We start from the raw sequence: 18864 nt of genomic DNA on the forward strand, positions 1-18864 counted from the left end.
AAAGGGAGGTAGAACAAAAATTGGGAAGAGAAATGTGGATGATGCAAGAAAATCATGAAAAGAGTCAACAGCTTAGTTAAGGAGGCACAAAAAAAATGCTGATGAAAATAACACCTTAAAAAACAGAATGGAACAAAGGGTAAAAGAGGCACAAAAATTCAATGAAGAGAAGAATGCCTTAAAAAGAATTGGCTAAATGGAAAAAGAGGTACAAAAATTAACTGAAGAAAAGAATTCCATAAAAATTAATATTGAACAAATGGAAGCTAATGACCTTATAAGACATCAAGAAACAATAAGACAAAATCAGAAAAATAAATAGAAGAAAATGTGAAATATCTCACTGGAAAAATAACTGGCCTAGAAAATAACAGGAGAGAGAATTTAAGAATCATTGGACTACCTGAAAGTCATGATAAAAAAAAAAAAAACCAAACAATTTAGACATTCTCTTTCAAGAAATTTTAAAGGAAAACTGTCCTGGTATTCTAGAATCAGAAGGTAAAACAGAAACTGAATTCAAGAATCACCTTCTAAAAGAGACCCCAAAATGAAAACTCTCAGGTCAAGAAGAAAATACTGCAAGCAGCCAAAAATAAATAATTCAAATATCACAGAGTCACAGTCAGAATCATACTGCACTGTTGGTGAAGTTATATACTGATTCAACCATTCTGTAGGGCAATTTGGAACTACACCCAAAGGGCTATAAAACCATGCATATATATCTTTTGGCCAAACACTACCACTACTAGTTCCGCATCCCAAAGAGTCAAAAAAACAAAAAGGAAAAGGACCTATATGTACAAAAATATTTATAGCAGCTCTTTTAGGGGTGGCAAAAAAATGGAAATTGAGGAGATGTCCATCAACTGGGGAATGGCTAAACAAGTTGTTGTATACAATTGTGATGGAGTACTATTCATAAGAAAAGACACGAGGATGGTATCAGAAAAACCTGGAAAGACTTACTTGAATTGTTGCAAAATAAAATGAGCAGAACCAGGGGAATATTGTATACAGTATCAGTAACATTATGATGCTCAACTGTGACTTAGCTATTCTCAGCAATACAATGATCCAAGACCATTTTGAAGGACCTATGATGAAAAATGCTATCCATCCCCAGAGAAAGAACTGATGGATTCTGAATGCAGATTGAAGCATACTCTATTTTACTTAGTTTTTTTAAGTTTTCTTTCACCACATGATTAACATGGCAATGTCTTGCATGACTGCACATGTATAACCTCTATCAAACTGATTTTTTTCTCAATGAAGGATGTTGGGGAGGGAGGAAGGAAGAGAATTTAGAACTCAAAAAATTTTTAAAAACTAGTGTCAAAAATTGTTTTTACATGTTAACTGGGGGAAAATAAAATACTAAATAAAAAAAATTTTTTTTTTAATTTAGTTATTGGAAAAAAATCTCTTATCTGTGACTTAAAAACAAACAAGACATTAAATGAAACCTAACCACCAGCTCAGCTCAATTCTTATGGAGCCTGCATAGTTATGACCAGGAAACCAGAATGGACCAATTATTTGAAAGAGGTTTCAATTACACAGAAAATGTTTAGTCAGCTCAGAGAGATACCACACCAACAAACAGCCCCATAGGGGCAGTCACCACCGCAACAGCACTACCTCCTCTCGGGGCCTCGACTCCAGGCTCAGAAACAGAATGCTTTCAAAAAGAAAATGTGGTCCAAGAATTAGAGGAGTAAAAAGGGCAAGTGAAGGCAACAAGGGAAAAAACGCACTGCAGCTAGTGTTACAGACAGTAAGCTGTAACCAGCAGGAGAGAGGCAGAAGTAAAAAACTGGATAGCCTTTTTTACATGACTCCGCATAAAACAGTGGGGCTGAACTGCCCTGAGTTTTTCCAAAACATCAGCACATGGCGGGGGCGAAGCCAAGATGGAGGAGCAGAAAGACACACAAATGCTGGCTCTCCCCACACAGCCCACAAAATATCAGTATGTCACTGGCTAAAGTTACTACCGATGCAGCTCAGCATCCTATGGATATTTTAAGTGGCTTATGAAAATACACTTGCTCTTCTCAATCTCACCAATTCCAAGTACCAAAGCTGCCAAGGTGCTGAAGTTTTACGGGATCATTAAGCTTTCTAGCTGGGAAGTCCAACTCTTTCATAGCAAAGATGAATTGAGACCCAGAGAGGAAAAGTTACTTGCTATCTATAAAGTCCATTCCAGCTTTAAATCTGATTCCTTTGACTCCAAATCCATATTCTTTTCACTCCCTCTCACAGTGCAAAATCAGGGGCTTAAACTAAGACTTCTGAATTCTGATCAGTGAAATAACAGTCAATTTGAAAGGACTGATAAAATAAACCTCCCTCTCTCACAGGAGACAGTTCATGGGTATGGTAATGAAGCATATATTGTCAGACATGATCAATGTGTCACTGTTTTGTTTTAACTGTAGTTCTTTGTTCCAGAGGAGAGGAGTATTTTGAGAGGTATCTGGGAGGATTTTTTTTTTTAAAAAACACCAATTTTCTGTATCTCAAAGAGATGAAAGAAAAGGGAAAATCGACTTATTTATACATAAATATTTTTGGCAGCTCTTCCTATGGTGGCACAGAATTGGAAATTGTGAGGATACTCACCAATTGGAGGAATACTGAACAAGCTGTGATATATAATTGTGATGGGATGCTATTGCGCTACTAAAAAATGACAAGGGAGGTGGTTTCAGAACAACCTAGGAAGACTTATGTGAATTATGCAAAGTAAAGTGAGCGGAACCAGAAGAAGATCATACACAGGAACAGTAATATTATAAAGATGATCAACTGTGAAAGACTCAGCTACTCTGATAAGTCTTATCCAAGACAATTCCAAAGGACCCACCATGAAAAATGCTACCCACTTCCAAAGAGAGAACTGATGAACACTGAGAACAGATGGAAGCATACTTCTTTAACTTTCTTAGAGGGTTTTTTGTTTGTTTTCTTTTGCAACATGTGTAATATGGAACTGTGTTTTGCATGACTTCACATGTATAATCAATATATGAATAGGAGAGAATCTGGAACTCAAAATTTTATAAAATAATAAATGTTAAATTTTTTACATGTAAATGGGAAATATTTAATGAAATAAAAGTATTTTTAAAAAAATAAAAAGCACCAACTGTGTGGTATATATATATATTACATATATATATATATATATGGAATTCCAAAAGTCTTAGGGCAGTTCTAAGCTTTATTAACTTCCTAAGTATTTAAAAGATTACAAACCTACAAAAATCACTTGAAATTTTAACTATTTAAATTTTACACGTATTTAGCTTTGTGAATTTTTAATACTAAATTTTTAATTTTAACAAGATGGGGCACCTTTGTTATCATGCATTTTGTGAGCTACAGTTTCTGAATGACACTTCTTGGGTCAGAGGATGAGTACTGGAAAGCTCTTGTTTGGCCACCTCAGTCATCAGCTCTCCATTAGACCTTCTTTAACAGCCATGTCAAAGCTGTCCTGTATATACATCAAAACCTCATTCTCTGGATGATCTTAAGGCTATTAGACTTATAAATGCAATCACTGGTGAAAGTTTTTGCTAAGTTCAAAAACTGACTGACTGAAGTGTTGAATTTTAACATCAATGTTTTAAAATTTTATACTTTTCAAAAATCTCTGTAGGTTTGTAGCATTTATACTTCTGAAATTATTAAAGCTTAAAACTTCACTGAGACTTTTAGAACACAAAAATCACATACACAAACCCTCTATATTTTGAAGAAAAAATATTAGATTTGGAATCGGAGTACCAGGCTCTGATTTCAGTTCCTGGCTGTACTGCTCACTAGTTGTGTAACCTAAAGAATATACCTTAACCTTTCTCTGAGCTTCAGTTTCTCCATTTACAAAACAGGGAACAATACTACTGGCACTACTCACCTCACAGTGTGGTGATGAGAATTCAGTGAGATGTATAAACAACTGCTCAGAACTAATGGACTACATACAAATATCAGAGCTATTAACACACTGACAAGATTGGAGCACCTAGGCAAACAGCTACAAGCAAATGGATGATTCAAGTCACATAATCATAAATTTACACCAAAATAGTCCCTTGGTTCCTTTTCCTTTGTTTACATCACTGCTTTCGATTCTTGTGGCAAAGTAACTGGCCTCCAATATACACAAATATGAGACCTGGGGCTGCATGTATGCAGACTCTCAGCCACCAATGTATGTTTAACACAGCTGGTTTCTGTTATTTCTAGGGCCCTCATCTTTACAATGAGCATACATGGCTTTGGCAACTGCACCCTAAGAGTACCCAATAGCTACTCCTTTTCAGATGAAACACCCATGACTTCTCACTGTCAAAAAAAAGGAACTCAGTAGCTTTCTAATGTATATAATGTCACTGCTTGTAATAATTTCTAGGGCTAGAGAAGTAGCCTTGTTAAATACTAAATACAAAACGTCAGAAATGGAAGAGATCTTAGGAGATCACTTAGTCCAGCAGTCCCTCCATTTTACAGATGATAGGATCTGGAATCAGAAAAACTAGGTTTGACTCAATTTCTGCCATTTTAATGTGTGAATTTAGGAAAGTAACCTCTCTGGTTCTCAGTTTTTTCATATTTACTTTTCTGAGGAGAGACCATGAGCATTGCAATAGGTGGAAAAGGACAGTAAATTAGAAAATTATGGTGTTTGATCAGCACTAGAGGATCTCTAAGATCCCTCTCTAAGGCTAAAGTCAATAATCCTATGATTCTGTGGTCCACACACAAAAAGCAGAAGCAAAGATGGAACTAAAAGCCAGGTTTCCTAAAACTTAAATCTTAAATCAAAAGGCTCTTTGCAATGTACCTTTTCTCCAGTCTTGCCGATTTATCCACAACAGGTAAAACAGGACAGAAGTAGATTATGTTTGTCTTACTCTTAAATCACTGGCCAACTGGTCAACATCAGTGCATGACACAAGTACAGTACACAGGGATGATTCAGCTTGTTGCTATGTCTTAACTAAACAAGCAGAAACTGAACTGGTAGAAATAACAGAATGTCAGCAATAAAAAAGACCTCAGGGATTACAAGACCACAGATTTAAAACTGGAAGAGCCCTGAGAAGTCATATAGTTCAACTCCTCATTTAGTCTGGCCCTTGGACAGAGGAGGAAACTGAGGCCTGAAGAGAAGAAGCAATTCACTCAAGGTCACACAATGAAGGTGACGGCAGAACCAGGACTAAAATCATCTCCTGACCTTATAGCAAACAAATGAAACCATATACATCTGGGCACTCATGGTGGTAGCCAAATTTTGGCTTAAACTTAAAGAATGCAGAGCTAAGTAACTTATTCAATGAAATACCATATCTTAAGAAAGTCCACCAACTATGTACACTCCAGCAAGTCACCTCCTCATTTGTCAAATAAGAGAAGAAAATGAACTCTCTCTGGGCCCCATCCCTGTCTATATCCCATTATCAATGCTAGAATTGTCTTAGCCAAAGCTGAGTAGGTTAAGATTGGGGGAATTAATATAGAGAATATATAAAATGGTGGAATACTTCATCCTGTACAGAGTAGATGTTTCCCTAACAGTTTTTCAGCTGGTTCCCTAAATGCCCAAAGGATTTTATCACCTGAAAAAACTCATATACTGAACATTTCCTTTGCAACATTTCCAGAGAGATTATTCTCCATTTTGCCTATTAAATTACTACCAAAATTCTTTAAAACCAAATTCAAATGCACCTCCTCCAAGAATAATGACCTTTCCCAGGGACTTCACATAGCATCAAACTTTCCTTTTTACCTCTTCAGTGAATTATGTATCATAATGTAGCATAGTTCTGTATTTCATCATCCCTATACCATGTGCTCCACAAAGGCAGCAAGTATTATCTAAGCTTTCTATCTCCAACACAGTATATAATTAATGTTTATTAAATGAATGCATCATTATTTAAGGAAACTAAGTTCCTCCTTCCTTAAAAAGAAATGAATATCACTCCCTTGGTTTTATGCTAATGCATACTCCACACACTTGCCATATCATAAACACAATTAAGAAATCTGCCTTTTACCTATTTCAAGAGTTCATGCTTGTAAAACAAAGCAAGCCAACTTCATTTTGTTTATCCCCTGGCCCAATCCTTTAAGATAACTCTAGAGTCTTGTCAAGTCACATATATTCCTTCCTCTTTCAGCAGAAACCAACAAATGATATGTACCCACATGAATTAAAAAATTGTTTTGTCATCTGAAACCCATTGTCCTGCCAGGAAAAGTCTGTGGGAACTTGCCAGAACCTAATAAATGAAATAAAGACTTTGTCTAATTGGGGGAGGGGGAAAGAGAAAACTTGGAAGAGGAGGTGCAAGTTTCACATCAGAACAACTGAGGGTGAATTGCCAATCCGTCAGTACCCGTGTAACTTTTGATTAAGTTGCTTCAGCTCTCTGAAATTCCCTTTCCTTGTCTGTAAAAGTAAAGTGGTCAGAACAGATGACCAAGTGCAGGCCTTGAGGCTATATGTGGCCCTCTAGGTCCTCAAGTACAGCCCTTTGACTGAATCCAAACTTCACAGAACAAAAGCTTGAATTCAGTCAAGCCACAGGTTCCCCAACACTGACTAGTCTAAGTTCCTCCCACCCCTAAACCAATGATCACTAAATACAGGGTGTGTCTACAAGGATTTATTCACACAAAAAGAAAATGGAAAATATAGGGGAAAAAAAGGGTAGGAAATCAGGTGTTCAATGTGTGTGACCATGACAGGAACTAAAGCTAGAGAAGAGGTAGACAAAGCTAGAAAGCAGGCAAAAAATGGGAGACTGGGAAAGTGTGAGGGAAGATTTTGAAAATGGTAATCCTGAGAAGGGTGGTCCAAATGGGTAGTATGTGAATATTTTTAGACAGGTCACTCCAAAAGAGGAGAGGGTCTCCAAAAGAAGATTGGGAATAGTGGGTGAAGACCTTGGAGACAATGTCTAAGAAAAGATGGGGAGGCTGAAGAACTTGTGGCTGGGAACCTAAAAGGAAAGGAGGAAGTTCCAAGACTTTGGGGGCAGAGGAGATAGGATTATAGTTGGCCCTGGAAAGGAATAAGCAGCAGTACAGTTCAACAGAAAACAAATTCAATTTGGAGTTAGAAGACTAGGGCTTCAAATCTGGACAGCTGTATGACTCTGGGAAAGTCACTCTGTCTTTCAGGGTCTCAATTTTTCTGTTTAAATGAGGGAATAGGAGAAGATGAATTAAGGGATTTCATGAATGGTAATGATGCCTTCAGGAATAGAAAGTGGGCAGGTAAGAGATTGGGGGGGAGGGGAGGAACGTTGAGGGTAATGTTTGTGAAGGCTTTAGGAGCGTAGCCCTAGAAAGGAAAGGACAGAAATAAAAACCTTGGATACAGAACTACAGAAGGGATCTGAAAGGAGTGAATAAAAATCCTGCCATGATGGTGAAAGCACTGGGGGTGGGGACTATGATGCAGTCAGCTGTAACTTAAAGAACAATGCAGCTGAGATCAGGAGTCTCAATTGAACTGCTGACTCAACTACTTAATACCTGTGTGACATTGTGTAACTTTACCTCTCTGGGTCATAGTTTCCTATTCTGTAATGACTGGACAAGGTGAACTCTTAAAGTCCCTCCCAGCTCTAAATCCTACACTCAACTGTCTCCACATTGACACTTGTCCTATAACATTAGAAAAGGGTGGACCTTAGAGGTTGGGTCTGGAAGGAACAGGAAACTGGAGGTCAAAACCTTAGGGAATAGGGAACATTAAAACTCTTGAGTTGGTGATGAAGACTTTGGGGATGGGAGCTGAAGTAGGTAGTTGTGATAGTGAACAGAACACTAATTTTACAATCAGAAGGCCTAGTTTCAACTTAACTCCAAGCCTCTGCTACTTACTCCCTGTGTGACCTTGATTAAATCACTTCCCCTCTCTGGGCCTGTTTCCTCATCTATGAAATGAGGGAGCTGGATTAGATTATCTGTCTAAATCTCATGAAAATCCAATTTCTACATCAGGGATTCTCAGCCTCTGTCTGTGCCAAAGACCCTTTGGAAGTCTGGTAAAGCCTGTGGATCTTTCCCCAGAATAATATTTTTAAATGCATAAAACATATAGAATTACAAAAGAAATCAATTACATTAGTTTATAAGTGCAATTATTGTACTTAATGCATTGTACACGCTATATGTGCATGTACAGATGTTATGTATATGTGTGCATATGTATTTTTATACATATACAGACATAAATATAATGGCTTTTTAAAAGTTCATAGATCTTAGATCAAGAACCCGGGCTACATACTGTCATCTACTCTATTACATGGGAGCCTTGGCAGGAGGTGAAGAGAAAATGGTAAAGCCCTAGTCTGAAAAGGGCAAGAGATTAAAGATAAAGACCATGGGTGTAGGACTCCAGGAAAGGGGATAGGGGCATATGGGTTGACCTGCTTCGGTGCAGAGGAATAACTGCTTATATGGTGGTGAAGAATTACAGATTTATACCTGGCAGAGACCTTAAAAGTCACTGACAGATGAGAGAATTGAAACAAAAAGAAGGAAGTGACTGGTCTCTGTGCCACATTTGTAGCACTGAGGCAGGATTTACACTCAGGAGTCTTTTCACTCTTCCTTTCTAGGGGCCTACTCTGCTTTTTGGGTAGGGCTCTAGAAGAGATCACACTATGGTGCAATGCAGTCAGAAGGCCTGAGGCCACTGCTGCTAATTCTGACACTCCCTGTGTGATCTGTAAATTCCCTCTTTGGGCCTCAGTTCCTCCAGGATGACCTTTCAGCTCCAAATCCTATGAAAACTCAATTGTCTCCATGTTTCTTGCCCCCTAACCTCCTGAGAGGGTTGGAGGGTAAAGACTTTCGGGGTGGAACACCAGAAGGTACTTTTGGGGCAGGGTCTGAAAGAGACAAGAGATCTGAGGTGAAGATCTTACAGGTAAAACCACAGAAAAGGCAGAGATCTTGGGATCAGCGTCTCAGAGGGTCAATGAAGACTTTGGGTTAGTCCTGAATGCTAAAGGCTTTAGGGGTGGGACCCCAGAATGAAGCAACTATAGAGTAGTGGAAAGACAACAGATTTGCAGTCAAAAGACCTAGATTCAACCCCCCTATTACAGTTTTCTCATTTCAAAAATGAGGGAGGTTGGACCAGATAACTTCTGAGGTGACATCCTAAATTATTTTGGGGTAGGGGAGAGCTTAAGATCTTGAGGTCAGAACACTCTTAAGTGTTGGAGCAAAGATCTTAGGAGTAGGAAGAGGAAGGGCCAGGAAACTCTTCCATAGAGTCCCAGAAGCCTGGGTGGCAGGACTCAACACAAGGGATACTAAGGAGGGATGGCTGTGTATGTAGGGAGACCAAAAGGAGATAAAGCCCTGGGGATGGTGGTAAAAGCTCAATAGAGCACTTCTCTGAATCCATCGAAAATCCAATACTCTAAAGATCATCATCTGCTGTATGGCTGGGGGGATTGTAGTGTTAAAGACCCTGGGCACAAGGTTTGGAAAAGTCATCTACAGATAAGAATAATGAACTGGCAGCCAACCCAATTATGTCATTTTGCTATCTGATCCCTTTGTGACCTTGCCCAAGTCACTCCATCTCTGAGCCTCATTTTTGTCATACTGACCTCTCAAGTCCTTTTTGGGCTCTAAACCTTAGGAAAATTCACTGTAACATGCCCCCTTCAAATTGACTTCCTTTACTATACATGTATAGATGCATATATATCTATGTACCCAGTTATTTAAATATTATGCCACCCCATTAGACTACATGATTCTAGAAAACAGGGTCTATTGTTTGCCTTTCTTTGTACCCCTAGCATGTAGCACAGTGCAGAGAAAAATCAATTTTTTTTTTTTACCCCCAGTCATGTCTGACTCTGGGTGAGTCCATCTGGGTTTTTTCGGCAATGATATAGGAATGGTTTGCCATTTCTTTCTCCAGTTTATTTTTACAGATGAAGAAATTGAGGCAAACAGGGTCACCCAGCTAGTTAAGTGTCTGAGGCTAGATTTGAACTCAGGAAGATGAATGAGTCTTCCTGACTCCAGGCCCAACACTCTCTCCACTGCGCCATCTAGCTGCCCCTGCAGGGAAAATAGTAAGATTAAAAAGATTATTGTTAAAATAGTAAGATTAAAAATTAATCAAAAAGCTTGTTGACTGCCGTCCCTTAGACCAGAAGTGGGGGGTGGGGGCTGGAGGACTGTGGGGTTAAAGACCTAAGGGCAGGATCAAAGAAACACAGATAAAGGTCTTAGAGGTCACCCAATCTAAAACTTCTCAAAAAGGAAAAGAAGTCCCAAAGCGGTAAAAGTAAGTCCATCTCACAACTCTATAAAGAGGCAAAGAAAGGATTTGAATTCAGATCCCCCCAATTCCAAATATACTGCTTCTTTCAATGCACTATCCTGCCTTCCAAAATTGGGGGGGGGGGGCACAGACTCATGAAAGTGGCTGCAGGGGGATAGGATCTGGAAAGGGATACCGAGGTGGAGGTTTTAAAATCCTCAGGGTCTTTCCCCGTGTGTACCTTTATATGGCTCTTACAAGGCTTGCATGTTTTTTTTCCCACCAGAAGGTTATCTCCCTGAGCACTGGGTCCCAGTCTTTTGTGTTCCCTGCACTCAGTACAGTGCCTGGCCCATAGTAAGCTTTTAATACTTGTTGGCTGATTCAGGGGCAGGACAGTGGGTCAGAATCAGTTTTAGAACCTGGTCTAACCTCCATCCAAGTAAGGACAGGAAACCAAGCCTTGAGGGGGTCCAGTCACACAGCTCTTAAGCTCAAGACCTCGAGTTTGGATTCAGATCCCCCAAATCCACAAATAGCTTCACTATCCCCCCCTCTTCTCAGATGAAGGCAGAGGGCCCAGATTTGGGGGGCAAGGAGGAAATAGTGAGTGTTAAAGACTTTTGGGGACAAGATGTCAGATCAATGTGAAGTACAGCCCTCAAAGGCAAAGGGTAGGGGGTGGGAGGGGCTGTTAAAGACTAGGGAGGCAGGATGTCCATCACAGACCACAGGGTCTGCAGGCTGGATGTCCATCAGGGGAGTGTTGAGTGCTCCAGGGCAGGCTCTGCGCAAGGGGGGCACTGTGGGGCTGGACGTCCGGGGGGTGGCAGCTCTGCACAAGGGGGGCACTGGGGGTCAGGGCGTCCATGGGGGTGGCGGCTCTGCACAAGGGGGACACTGGGGGGGCAGGTCGTCCATGGGGGGGTGGCTCTGCACAAGGGGGGCAGGACATCCATGGGGGGGTTCCGCACCAGGGGGCAGGACGTCCATGGGGGTGGCTCTGCACAAGGGGGGCACTGGGGGGCAGGACGTCCAGGGGGGTGGCGGCTCTGCACAAGGGGGGCACGACATCCATGGGGGTGGCGGCTCTGCACAAGGGGGGCACTGGGGGGCAGGACGTCCATGGGGGCGGCTCTGCACAAGGGGGGCACTGGGGGGCAGGACGTCCATGGGGGCGGCTCTGCACAAGGGGGGCACTGGGAGGCAGGACGTCCATGGGGGCGGCTCTGCACAAGGGGGGCACTGGGGGGCAGGACGTCCAGGGGGGTGGCGGCTCTGCACAAGGGGGGCACTGGGGGGCAGGACGTCCATGGGGGCGGCTCTGCACAAGGGGGGCACTGGGGGGCTGGACGTCCATGGGGGCGGCTCTGCACAAGGGGGGCACTGGGAGGCAGGACGTCCATGGGGGCGGCTCTGCACAAGGGGGGCACTGGGGGGCAGGACGTCCATGGGGGCGGCTCTGCACAAGGGGGGCACTGGGGGGCTGGACGTCCATGGGGGCGGCTCTGCACAAGGGGGACACTGGGGGGCAGGACGTCCATGGGGGTGGCTCTGCACAAGGGGGGCACTGGGGGGCTGGACGTCCATCGGGGCGGCTCTGCACAAGGGGGGCACTGGGGGGCAGGACGTCCAGGGGGGCAGCTCTGCACAAGGGGGGCACTGGGGGGCAGGACGTCCAGGGGGGTGGCGGCTCTGCACAAGGGGGGCACTGGGGGGCAGGACATCCAGGGGGGCTGGCGGCTCTGCACAAGGGGGGCACTGGGGGGCAGGACGTCCAGGGGGGCTGGCGGCTCTGCACAAGGGGGGCACTGGGGGGCAGGACATCCAGGGGGGCTGGCGGCTCTGCACAAGGGGGGCACTGGGGGGCAGGACGTCCAGGGGGGTGGCGGCTCTGCACAAGGGGGGCAGGACATCCAGGGGGGCTGGCGGCTCTGCACAAGGGGGGCACTGGGGGGCAGGACGTCCAGGGGGGTGGCGGCTCTGCACAAGGGGGGCACTGGGGGGCTGGACGTCCATGGGGGCGGCTCTGCACAAGGGGGGCACTGGGGGGCTGGACGTCCATGGGGGCGGCTCTGCACAAGGGGGGTACTGGAGGGCAGGACGTCCATGGGGGTGGCTCTGCACAAGGGGGGCACTGGGGGGCAGGACGTCCATGGGGGTGGCTCTGCACAAGGGGGGTACTGGGGGGCAGGACGTCCATGGGGGCGGCTCTGCACAAGGGGGGTACTGGGGGGCAGGACGTCCATGGGGGTGGCTCTGCACAAGGGGGGCACTGGGGGGCTGGACGTCCATGGGGGTGGCTCTGCACAAGGGGGGCACTGGGGGGCTGGACGTCCATGGGGGTGGCGGCTCCGCACAAGGGGGGCACGACGCCCATGGGGGGGCTGCTGAGCCCGGCAGGGCGGAGCGGGGGGGAGGGCGGTGCTGCGGCCCTCGGGCTCACCTTGAGCAGCACGAAGAACTCGAAGACCCGGCGGAAAGCAGGCGGAAAGAGGCGCGAGTAGGTCACGGCCATCTTGAAGAAGAGCGCGTGGAAGAGGCGGTCGCGCACGTTGATGAGCGGGTTGGGGTTGGGGTTGAGGTTGGGGGTGCGCGCCCCGCGGGGGGTCCCGGCCCCGCCGCCTCCGGCCGCCGCCCCCCCGGGCCCGGGCCCAGCCCCGCCGGCCGAGTTGGCAGGGCCGCTGCCCGGGGCGTTCCCGGGGCCGGGCGGGGGCGGCGGCGGGTTCTCCGACATTCTGCTCTGGGCCGCCGGGGCGCTAACAGGCCGGGGCTCCCAGGGAAGGCGGCCCAGCCGCCATGGGGCCCCTCCTGGGCCGCGGCGCTCCCGCCGGGTGCTCGCCCTCGCCCCTGCCCCACGCTCCGGACGCCGCCGCTTCTCCTCCGGCCGCGCCGCCGCCTCCTCACAGGCGCCTACAGGCCGCCATTCGCCGCCTCAGTCGCCGCGACCCCGGCCCTGCTGACGAGACGGCTTCGCCCGCGGTGAATCCTGGGACGCTGGAGGAACAGCCCCGCCCTCCAGTCGGTTCCTCCGCCCTTCCCTCCCTCCCCCTCTCCGGCCCTCCCCTCCGTTCCCGGCCGCCCAGGCGGGGCCAAGCCAAGGCGTCTTTTGCATACTCTCCCGTGAGCCACCGCCGCACAAGCTTCGACTCGAAGTTTTGCAAATGCAACCGCATTTCTAGTGCAACACGAATAAAGTGGGAAAATTTTACTTTTCAATTATACGTTGAGTTCTTATTCTGAGACTGGCTTCATCTAGAGAAGAATAAAAAGAAAAATGATGTGTGGCAATACTAGTCATCCTAATCATAAAATAGATCTATTGTTCAGCCTTAAATAGCAGGAGCTAGCCCCTGATTTTCGTGCTCGCTTCGGCAGCACATATACTAAAATTGGAACGATACAGAGAAGATTAGCATGGCCCCTGCGCAAGGATGACACGCAAATTCGTGAAGCGTTCCATATTTTTTCAAACTCCTCCAAAGTTTTTCTGTAACGCCTGGCAGACGCGAGGGATTTCAGAGCTGGAAAGGGTCTTTGTTGGAGGTTGTATATATGTCTAAATATGTGTATATCTGTATGTGTTTATATATCTACACACGCTCACATTCGCTCGCTCTCATGTATAGGGAGGCCAGGAGCATTCAGCCTGTGTACAACTGAATGTGAAACGTAGCAACCTGTACCTGAAACCCCTGGACCAAAGCTTCCAGAGGAGGGTGGAAGGAGCATCCCTGTGCTCCAGGTGGCCTCCCTCTTTTATTGTCCTGTAAGAGGCAGCATAAGTGTAGTGAGATCAGGGCGGGGAAGGAAGAGGAAGAAACCTCAACACCCTGGAATGGAGGTAAAGTGGTGGACTTGAACCCCAGCTCAGCATTTACTAGTTGTATGCCTGAGGGCGAGTCACTGAACATTTCCTCACGCTCAATTTCACCATCTGTCAAATGGGGATAATAGTGTTCACCTCAAAGAGATCTTGCAAACACGCAGTTCAAGACACTTACTGTGTGTTGGTCCCGGATACAATCAATGGCTAAGCACCCACTATGCGCCAGGGGCTAGGATTGTTGTAACTGTTCAGTCGTTTTAGTTCTGTCGGTTCTGTCAGACCCATGATCCTTGTGGAGCTCTCTGGGAAAATCCATGGGATTTCCTTGGCAAAGATTCTCTGGGTTGTCAATAGAATTTTGAATGGAGTCCAGACTGGACCAGTCTCTAACCTGGGCATGGCCAGAGGAGCTAGAGGCAGATGTGTCCGGATACAAAGTAGCGGTATAATTTATTTCAGAGTGAGGAAAATGACTTGCATCCAAGGAAGCCCCGCTCCTGACGAGGGTCTAACATGTTGGGGTACAGGCAATGTTTATATACATGTGGACTGGGCTATGATATAATCATTTTTAGGTCTTGCGTTATTGTTCCTAGGGGTCCTATAGAAACGTTATTGTCCCAAGTCTTGGGGATCATGATTATTCTATGGGGTACAGAACCAGAATTCTGTGACAAGGACAGGGATTGTGAGCATGTCAGAGACGTGGTAGATATTGGCTCTCAGGTCACTGGGAAATAGAAGGATTGAAGACCTGGTGCAATACATTTTGCCAGAGGGTGAGATCATCCAGAGTGCAAAAGATTATTGTTGTCAAGGTCAGGACACAGCCTGTTTGCTGGCCCTTAGCTCTGGGAAACAAGGTATCTCCAAAATGTTTTAACAAAGTTTTACAAGGCCAAAACCCAAAGTCTGGTCAATAGCCCTTTATGTCAGTCCCCTGAGGACCAACATAGCTAACTTCTGAGAGGCTCATCACCAGACTTGACAAGATAGTGATGAGACCTTAGCCAACTCCTGAAGATCAACTAGTAAAGGGGTTGTCCCAGTGGGATACTGGAAAGTATATTGGATTTAGAAATGGAAGGTTTAGCTTCACAATCTTGACTGCCACTTACAAGCTCTCTGATTTGGGGAAAGTCACTTTAACCTCCCTGGGCCTCAGTTTCCCTATCTATAAAATGAGGGGTTGCACTAAATGGTCTCTGCTGAGAACTCTTTCAACCCCAAATTCTATGAATTCATGGATCACTGAAGTGATGTTGCCAACCAGACACTGAAGGAAGAAGAAGCTCTTGGGCATCTTGCCAACCAACTACATACTAGAAGGCTCCAAATTCTTGAGGAAGAAGACATTGACCCAGGAAGAAACCAGGCTGGGGACAAATCTGGGATTCTGGAAGAGTAGATTTTTCCTGGGCCCTCTCCCATAAGTCACTGATAGCATTTCAAGACAGAAAAGATCCTCACAAAACATCTAGTCCAATTCTCTCACTTTGCATGGAATGGAGGACATAAACTTTTGTGGCCTCTGCAAGGAAGGAGCCAGCTGTCTGTATTTCCAGTGCCATCTTGAGGCTACTCCAAACCTCAGGGTAATTTGCATGACCTAGGAATTAAGAAGCCTCTTGATGAGGGTGAAAGAAGAGAGTAGAAAAGCTGGCTTGGACCTTAACATTAAAAAAAAAACAACCCTAAGATCTTGGTGATTGATTCCATCACTTCCTGGCAAATAGAAGGAGAAGAAATGGAAACAGCGTCAGATTTTATAATCTTGGGCTCATGATCACTGCAGATGGTAACTGCAGCCATAAAATGACCCTTGTTCCTTGGAAGGAAAGCTGGACAACATACTCAAAAGCTGACAAAGGTCCATATGGTCAAAGCTATCGTTTCTCTAGTGGCAATATATGGCTGTGAGAGCTGGACTATATACAGAAAGCTGAGTGCTGCAGAATCAATGCTTTCAAACTGTGGTGCTGAGGAAGACTTTTGAGTCCCTTCGACGACAAGAAATCAAGCCAGTCAATATTTAAGGAAATTAATTGAAGCGATTCCTTGGAAGTCAAATACCAAAGCTGAAGCTTAAATACTTTGGTCACATAATGGGAAGATGGGACTCACTGGAAAAAACTCTGAAGTTGGGAAAGATTGAAGGTGAAAGGAAAGGGGGATGAAAGAGGATGAGATGGACAAATAATATCATAGGAACAACAAACATGAACTTGGGTAGACTTGGAGAAGTAGTGGAGGATGGAAGGGCTATGGCTATGGTCCAGAAGGTCATGAAGAGTCAGATACAGACTGAATGACTGAACAATTACTGCAAAAGGGAAGAAAATGGGAGAGAAGGAATGAAAAAATGGCAAGTAGAAAGCAGTAAGAGTGCTTTTCCAGGAGGAAAAGGACTAAGTGAGAGGCTAAAGAAAGGAAGGAGTGAATGGAATTTAGTTGCCCTAAGAGTGAGGGCTGGGGACCTTCAGTTGAATAAAGCTAGTTAGAGATCCTCACAACCAGCCTTGGGAAGGTTGTGGGCCTAATAAAGAGATGTGTTAACTGGCCCAGAAGTCTATTTATCCTAGCCTGTTTTGAGGTGATGCTTTAGAGGAAGGCAGAGGCACAGAAAGCAATTGTAACAACCAATCATCTATGACTTTAAGGTTCAAATTTTCTCATTTCATTCTTATATGTTTGGGAGCCCCATGACAGCCTTGTATAAACTGCATCCCTTCCTTACCTTCCCAGATTCTAAAGTCTTGAAGAGATCTCCAGTGGACCAAACCATGTAGGCTAGGCTACAGCTTCCCCTGAAAGGCATGGAAGTTGTCCTTGAGATCTGATTGGTCCAATGGGTTAAGGCTCAAGTTGTTGATAGGTCTTCCAATCAACTAGGGATATAAAGGATCTAGAGTTTAAAGACACTTCAGAGGCCATTAAAGAGAACTCCATCAAAACCCTTCATATTTGTTCTAGTCAACTCATGACATAGTGGATAGAGTGCTGGACCTGGAATCAGGAAGACCGGAATTCAAATCTAACCTCAGATACTTACTAGCTCTGTGACCCTGGGTAAATCATTTAATCTCTGTCTGCTCCGATTTTCTCAGCTGTAAATTGGAAATAATAATAGCATTTATCTCCCAGGATTGTAGTGAAGATCCAATGAGATAATGTTGTTAAAAGTTGAAAATACCAATACAGCTGTAACTGGTGCCTCAAAGTCCATTTTACAGATGAGGAAATTAAGATTAGAATGAGGAGGTTGGATCAGATGACCTTTAATGATCCTATGATCCTTCATGACCTCACTGGAGCATTTGACACTGCCTACCACACCCTCCTACTTTCTTCTCACTTGGTTTCTATGACCTAGCTCTCTTCATATCAGAAGAACACAGGTTTTTCTCCTGTCTTTCTGACTATTCCTTCTTAGCCTCCTTTTCTGGATCATTGTCCAAGTCCAATTCCCTTAATGTGGGTGAACCCCAAGGCTCTATCCAGAGCTATTATCTTTTCTTTCTTTATACTTTCTCTTGATGACCTCATCCAGTCCCATCCATTTATTCATCTTCTCTTTGCATCTTACTGATGTTTTAAAATTATGTTTATGGAGAAGGAGGAGCCAAAATGGCAGAGTACAAGGATGGACCTGCTCTAACTCTACCCCCATAGCCCATAAAATACCTGTAAAAAATGACTCCAAGCAAATTCTAGAGCAGTAGAAGCCACAAAATGATAGCGTGAAAGAGATTTCCAGTCCAAGACAGTCTGAAAAGCCAACAGGAAAGGTCTTTTGCACCAGACTCAAAAAAGAGTACAGCCCAGCCTTGGCCATATGGCATGGCAGAGACAGGACTGGAGTAGCCTTCAGGGCAAAGAATCACTGGTAGCAGCTGTGGTTCCCAGACTTCTCAACCCATAAATGCCAAAGACAGTTTCAAAGGAAAGTGAGAAAGATCTTTCACCTGGGTGAAAAGGGAGCAGGATCTGGCCCTAGCTCCAGCCCCAGGGTGTGGCAGTCACTGCTGCATAGCATCCATTTTTGGAACCCTTGCCCTAAAGACCCTGGGGAATTGAGCAGCTGATCTGGGTCTCAGTCTTGAGTGGTGGTTCTGGAGTGAGGAAGAGTGGTGTTGTGGTGGAGTTGGCGGAGACTCTGGAGAGGGAATTCTACTCGCAGAACCTGGGCAGAAAAGCTTGTGGTTGCTTCCAGATCAGAGCACAAGCCAGGAGAGGAGTAAATTCCTCTCCCTTGATTGTGCCAACTTGGAGGAACTGAGAATTTACAGGTCCCTAACGTATACCTTCCACTTGACAAATGACTCAAAAGTCAAGTAACAGTCTGGAAAAATGCCCAAAAAAGGGGCAAATAACTTTATTAGTGAACAGATATTTTCTTCCATTCTTTCAGATGAGGAAGAACAAAGCATACTATCAGAGGAAGACATAAAAATCAAGGCTTCTGTATCCCAAACATCCAGAATAAATATGCAGTGGTCTCAGGTCATGGAAGAGCTCAAAAAGGATTTTGAAAATCAAGTGAAAGAGGTGGAGGAAAAATTGGGAAGAGAAATGAGAGCAATGCAAGAAAATCATGAAAAGCAAATCAACAGCTTGCTAAAGGAGATCCAGAAAAATGCTAAAGAAAATAACACCTTTAAAAATGGACTAACCCAAATGGCAAAAGAGGCCCAAA

General features: G+C 44.8%; 1 protein-coding gene and 1 non-coding gene across 3 annotated transcripts in view; one reads left to right on the forward strand and one right to left on the reverse strand.

Annotated features, from left to right (window-relative positions):
* Positions 1-13334, reverse strand: part of TMEM259 (transmembrane protein 259) — a 62522-nt gene extending 49188 nt beyond the window's left edge. Inside the window, exon 1 of one of the 2 annotated variants that reach the window (XM_072601342.1) lies at positions 12786-13334. In XM_072601342.1, the coding sequence (XP_072457443.1) occupies positions 12786-13076 (291 nt within the window). In that variant the 5' untranslated portion in view covers positions 13077-13334. The remainder of the gene's footprint in view (positions 1-12785) is intronic. The other variant, XM_072601343.1, reaches the window with a different exon arrangement.
* A 367-nt stretch (positions 13335-13701) lies between these two features.
* LOC140502938 (U6 spliceosomal RNA) lies at positions 13702-13808 on the forward strand. The gene has a single exon (XR_011966656.1). It is a non-coding gene; the product is annotated as a U6 spliceosomal RNA (small nuclear RNA).
* Positions 13809-18864: the final 5056 nt, after the last annotated feature.

Source organism: Notamacropus eugenii, chromosome 4, assembly GCF_028372415.1.
Source record: "Notamacropus eugenii isolate mMacEug1 chromosome 4, mMacEug1.pri_v2, whole genome shotgun sequence".
NCBI classification, from domain to species: domain Eukaryota; kingdom Metazoa; phylum Chordata; class Mammalia; order Diprotodontia; family Macropodidae; genus Notamacropus; species Notamacropus eugenii.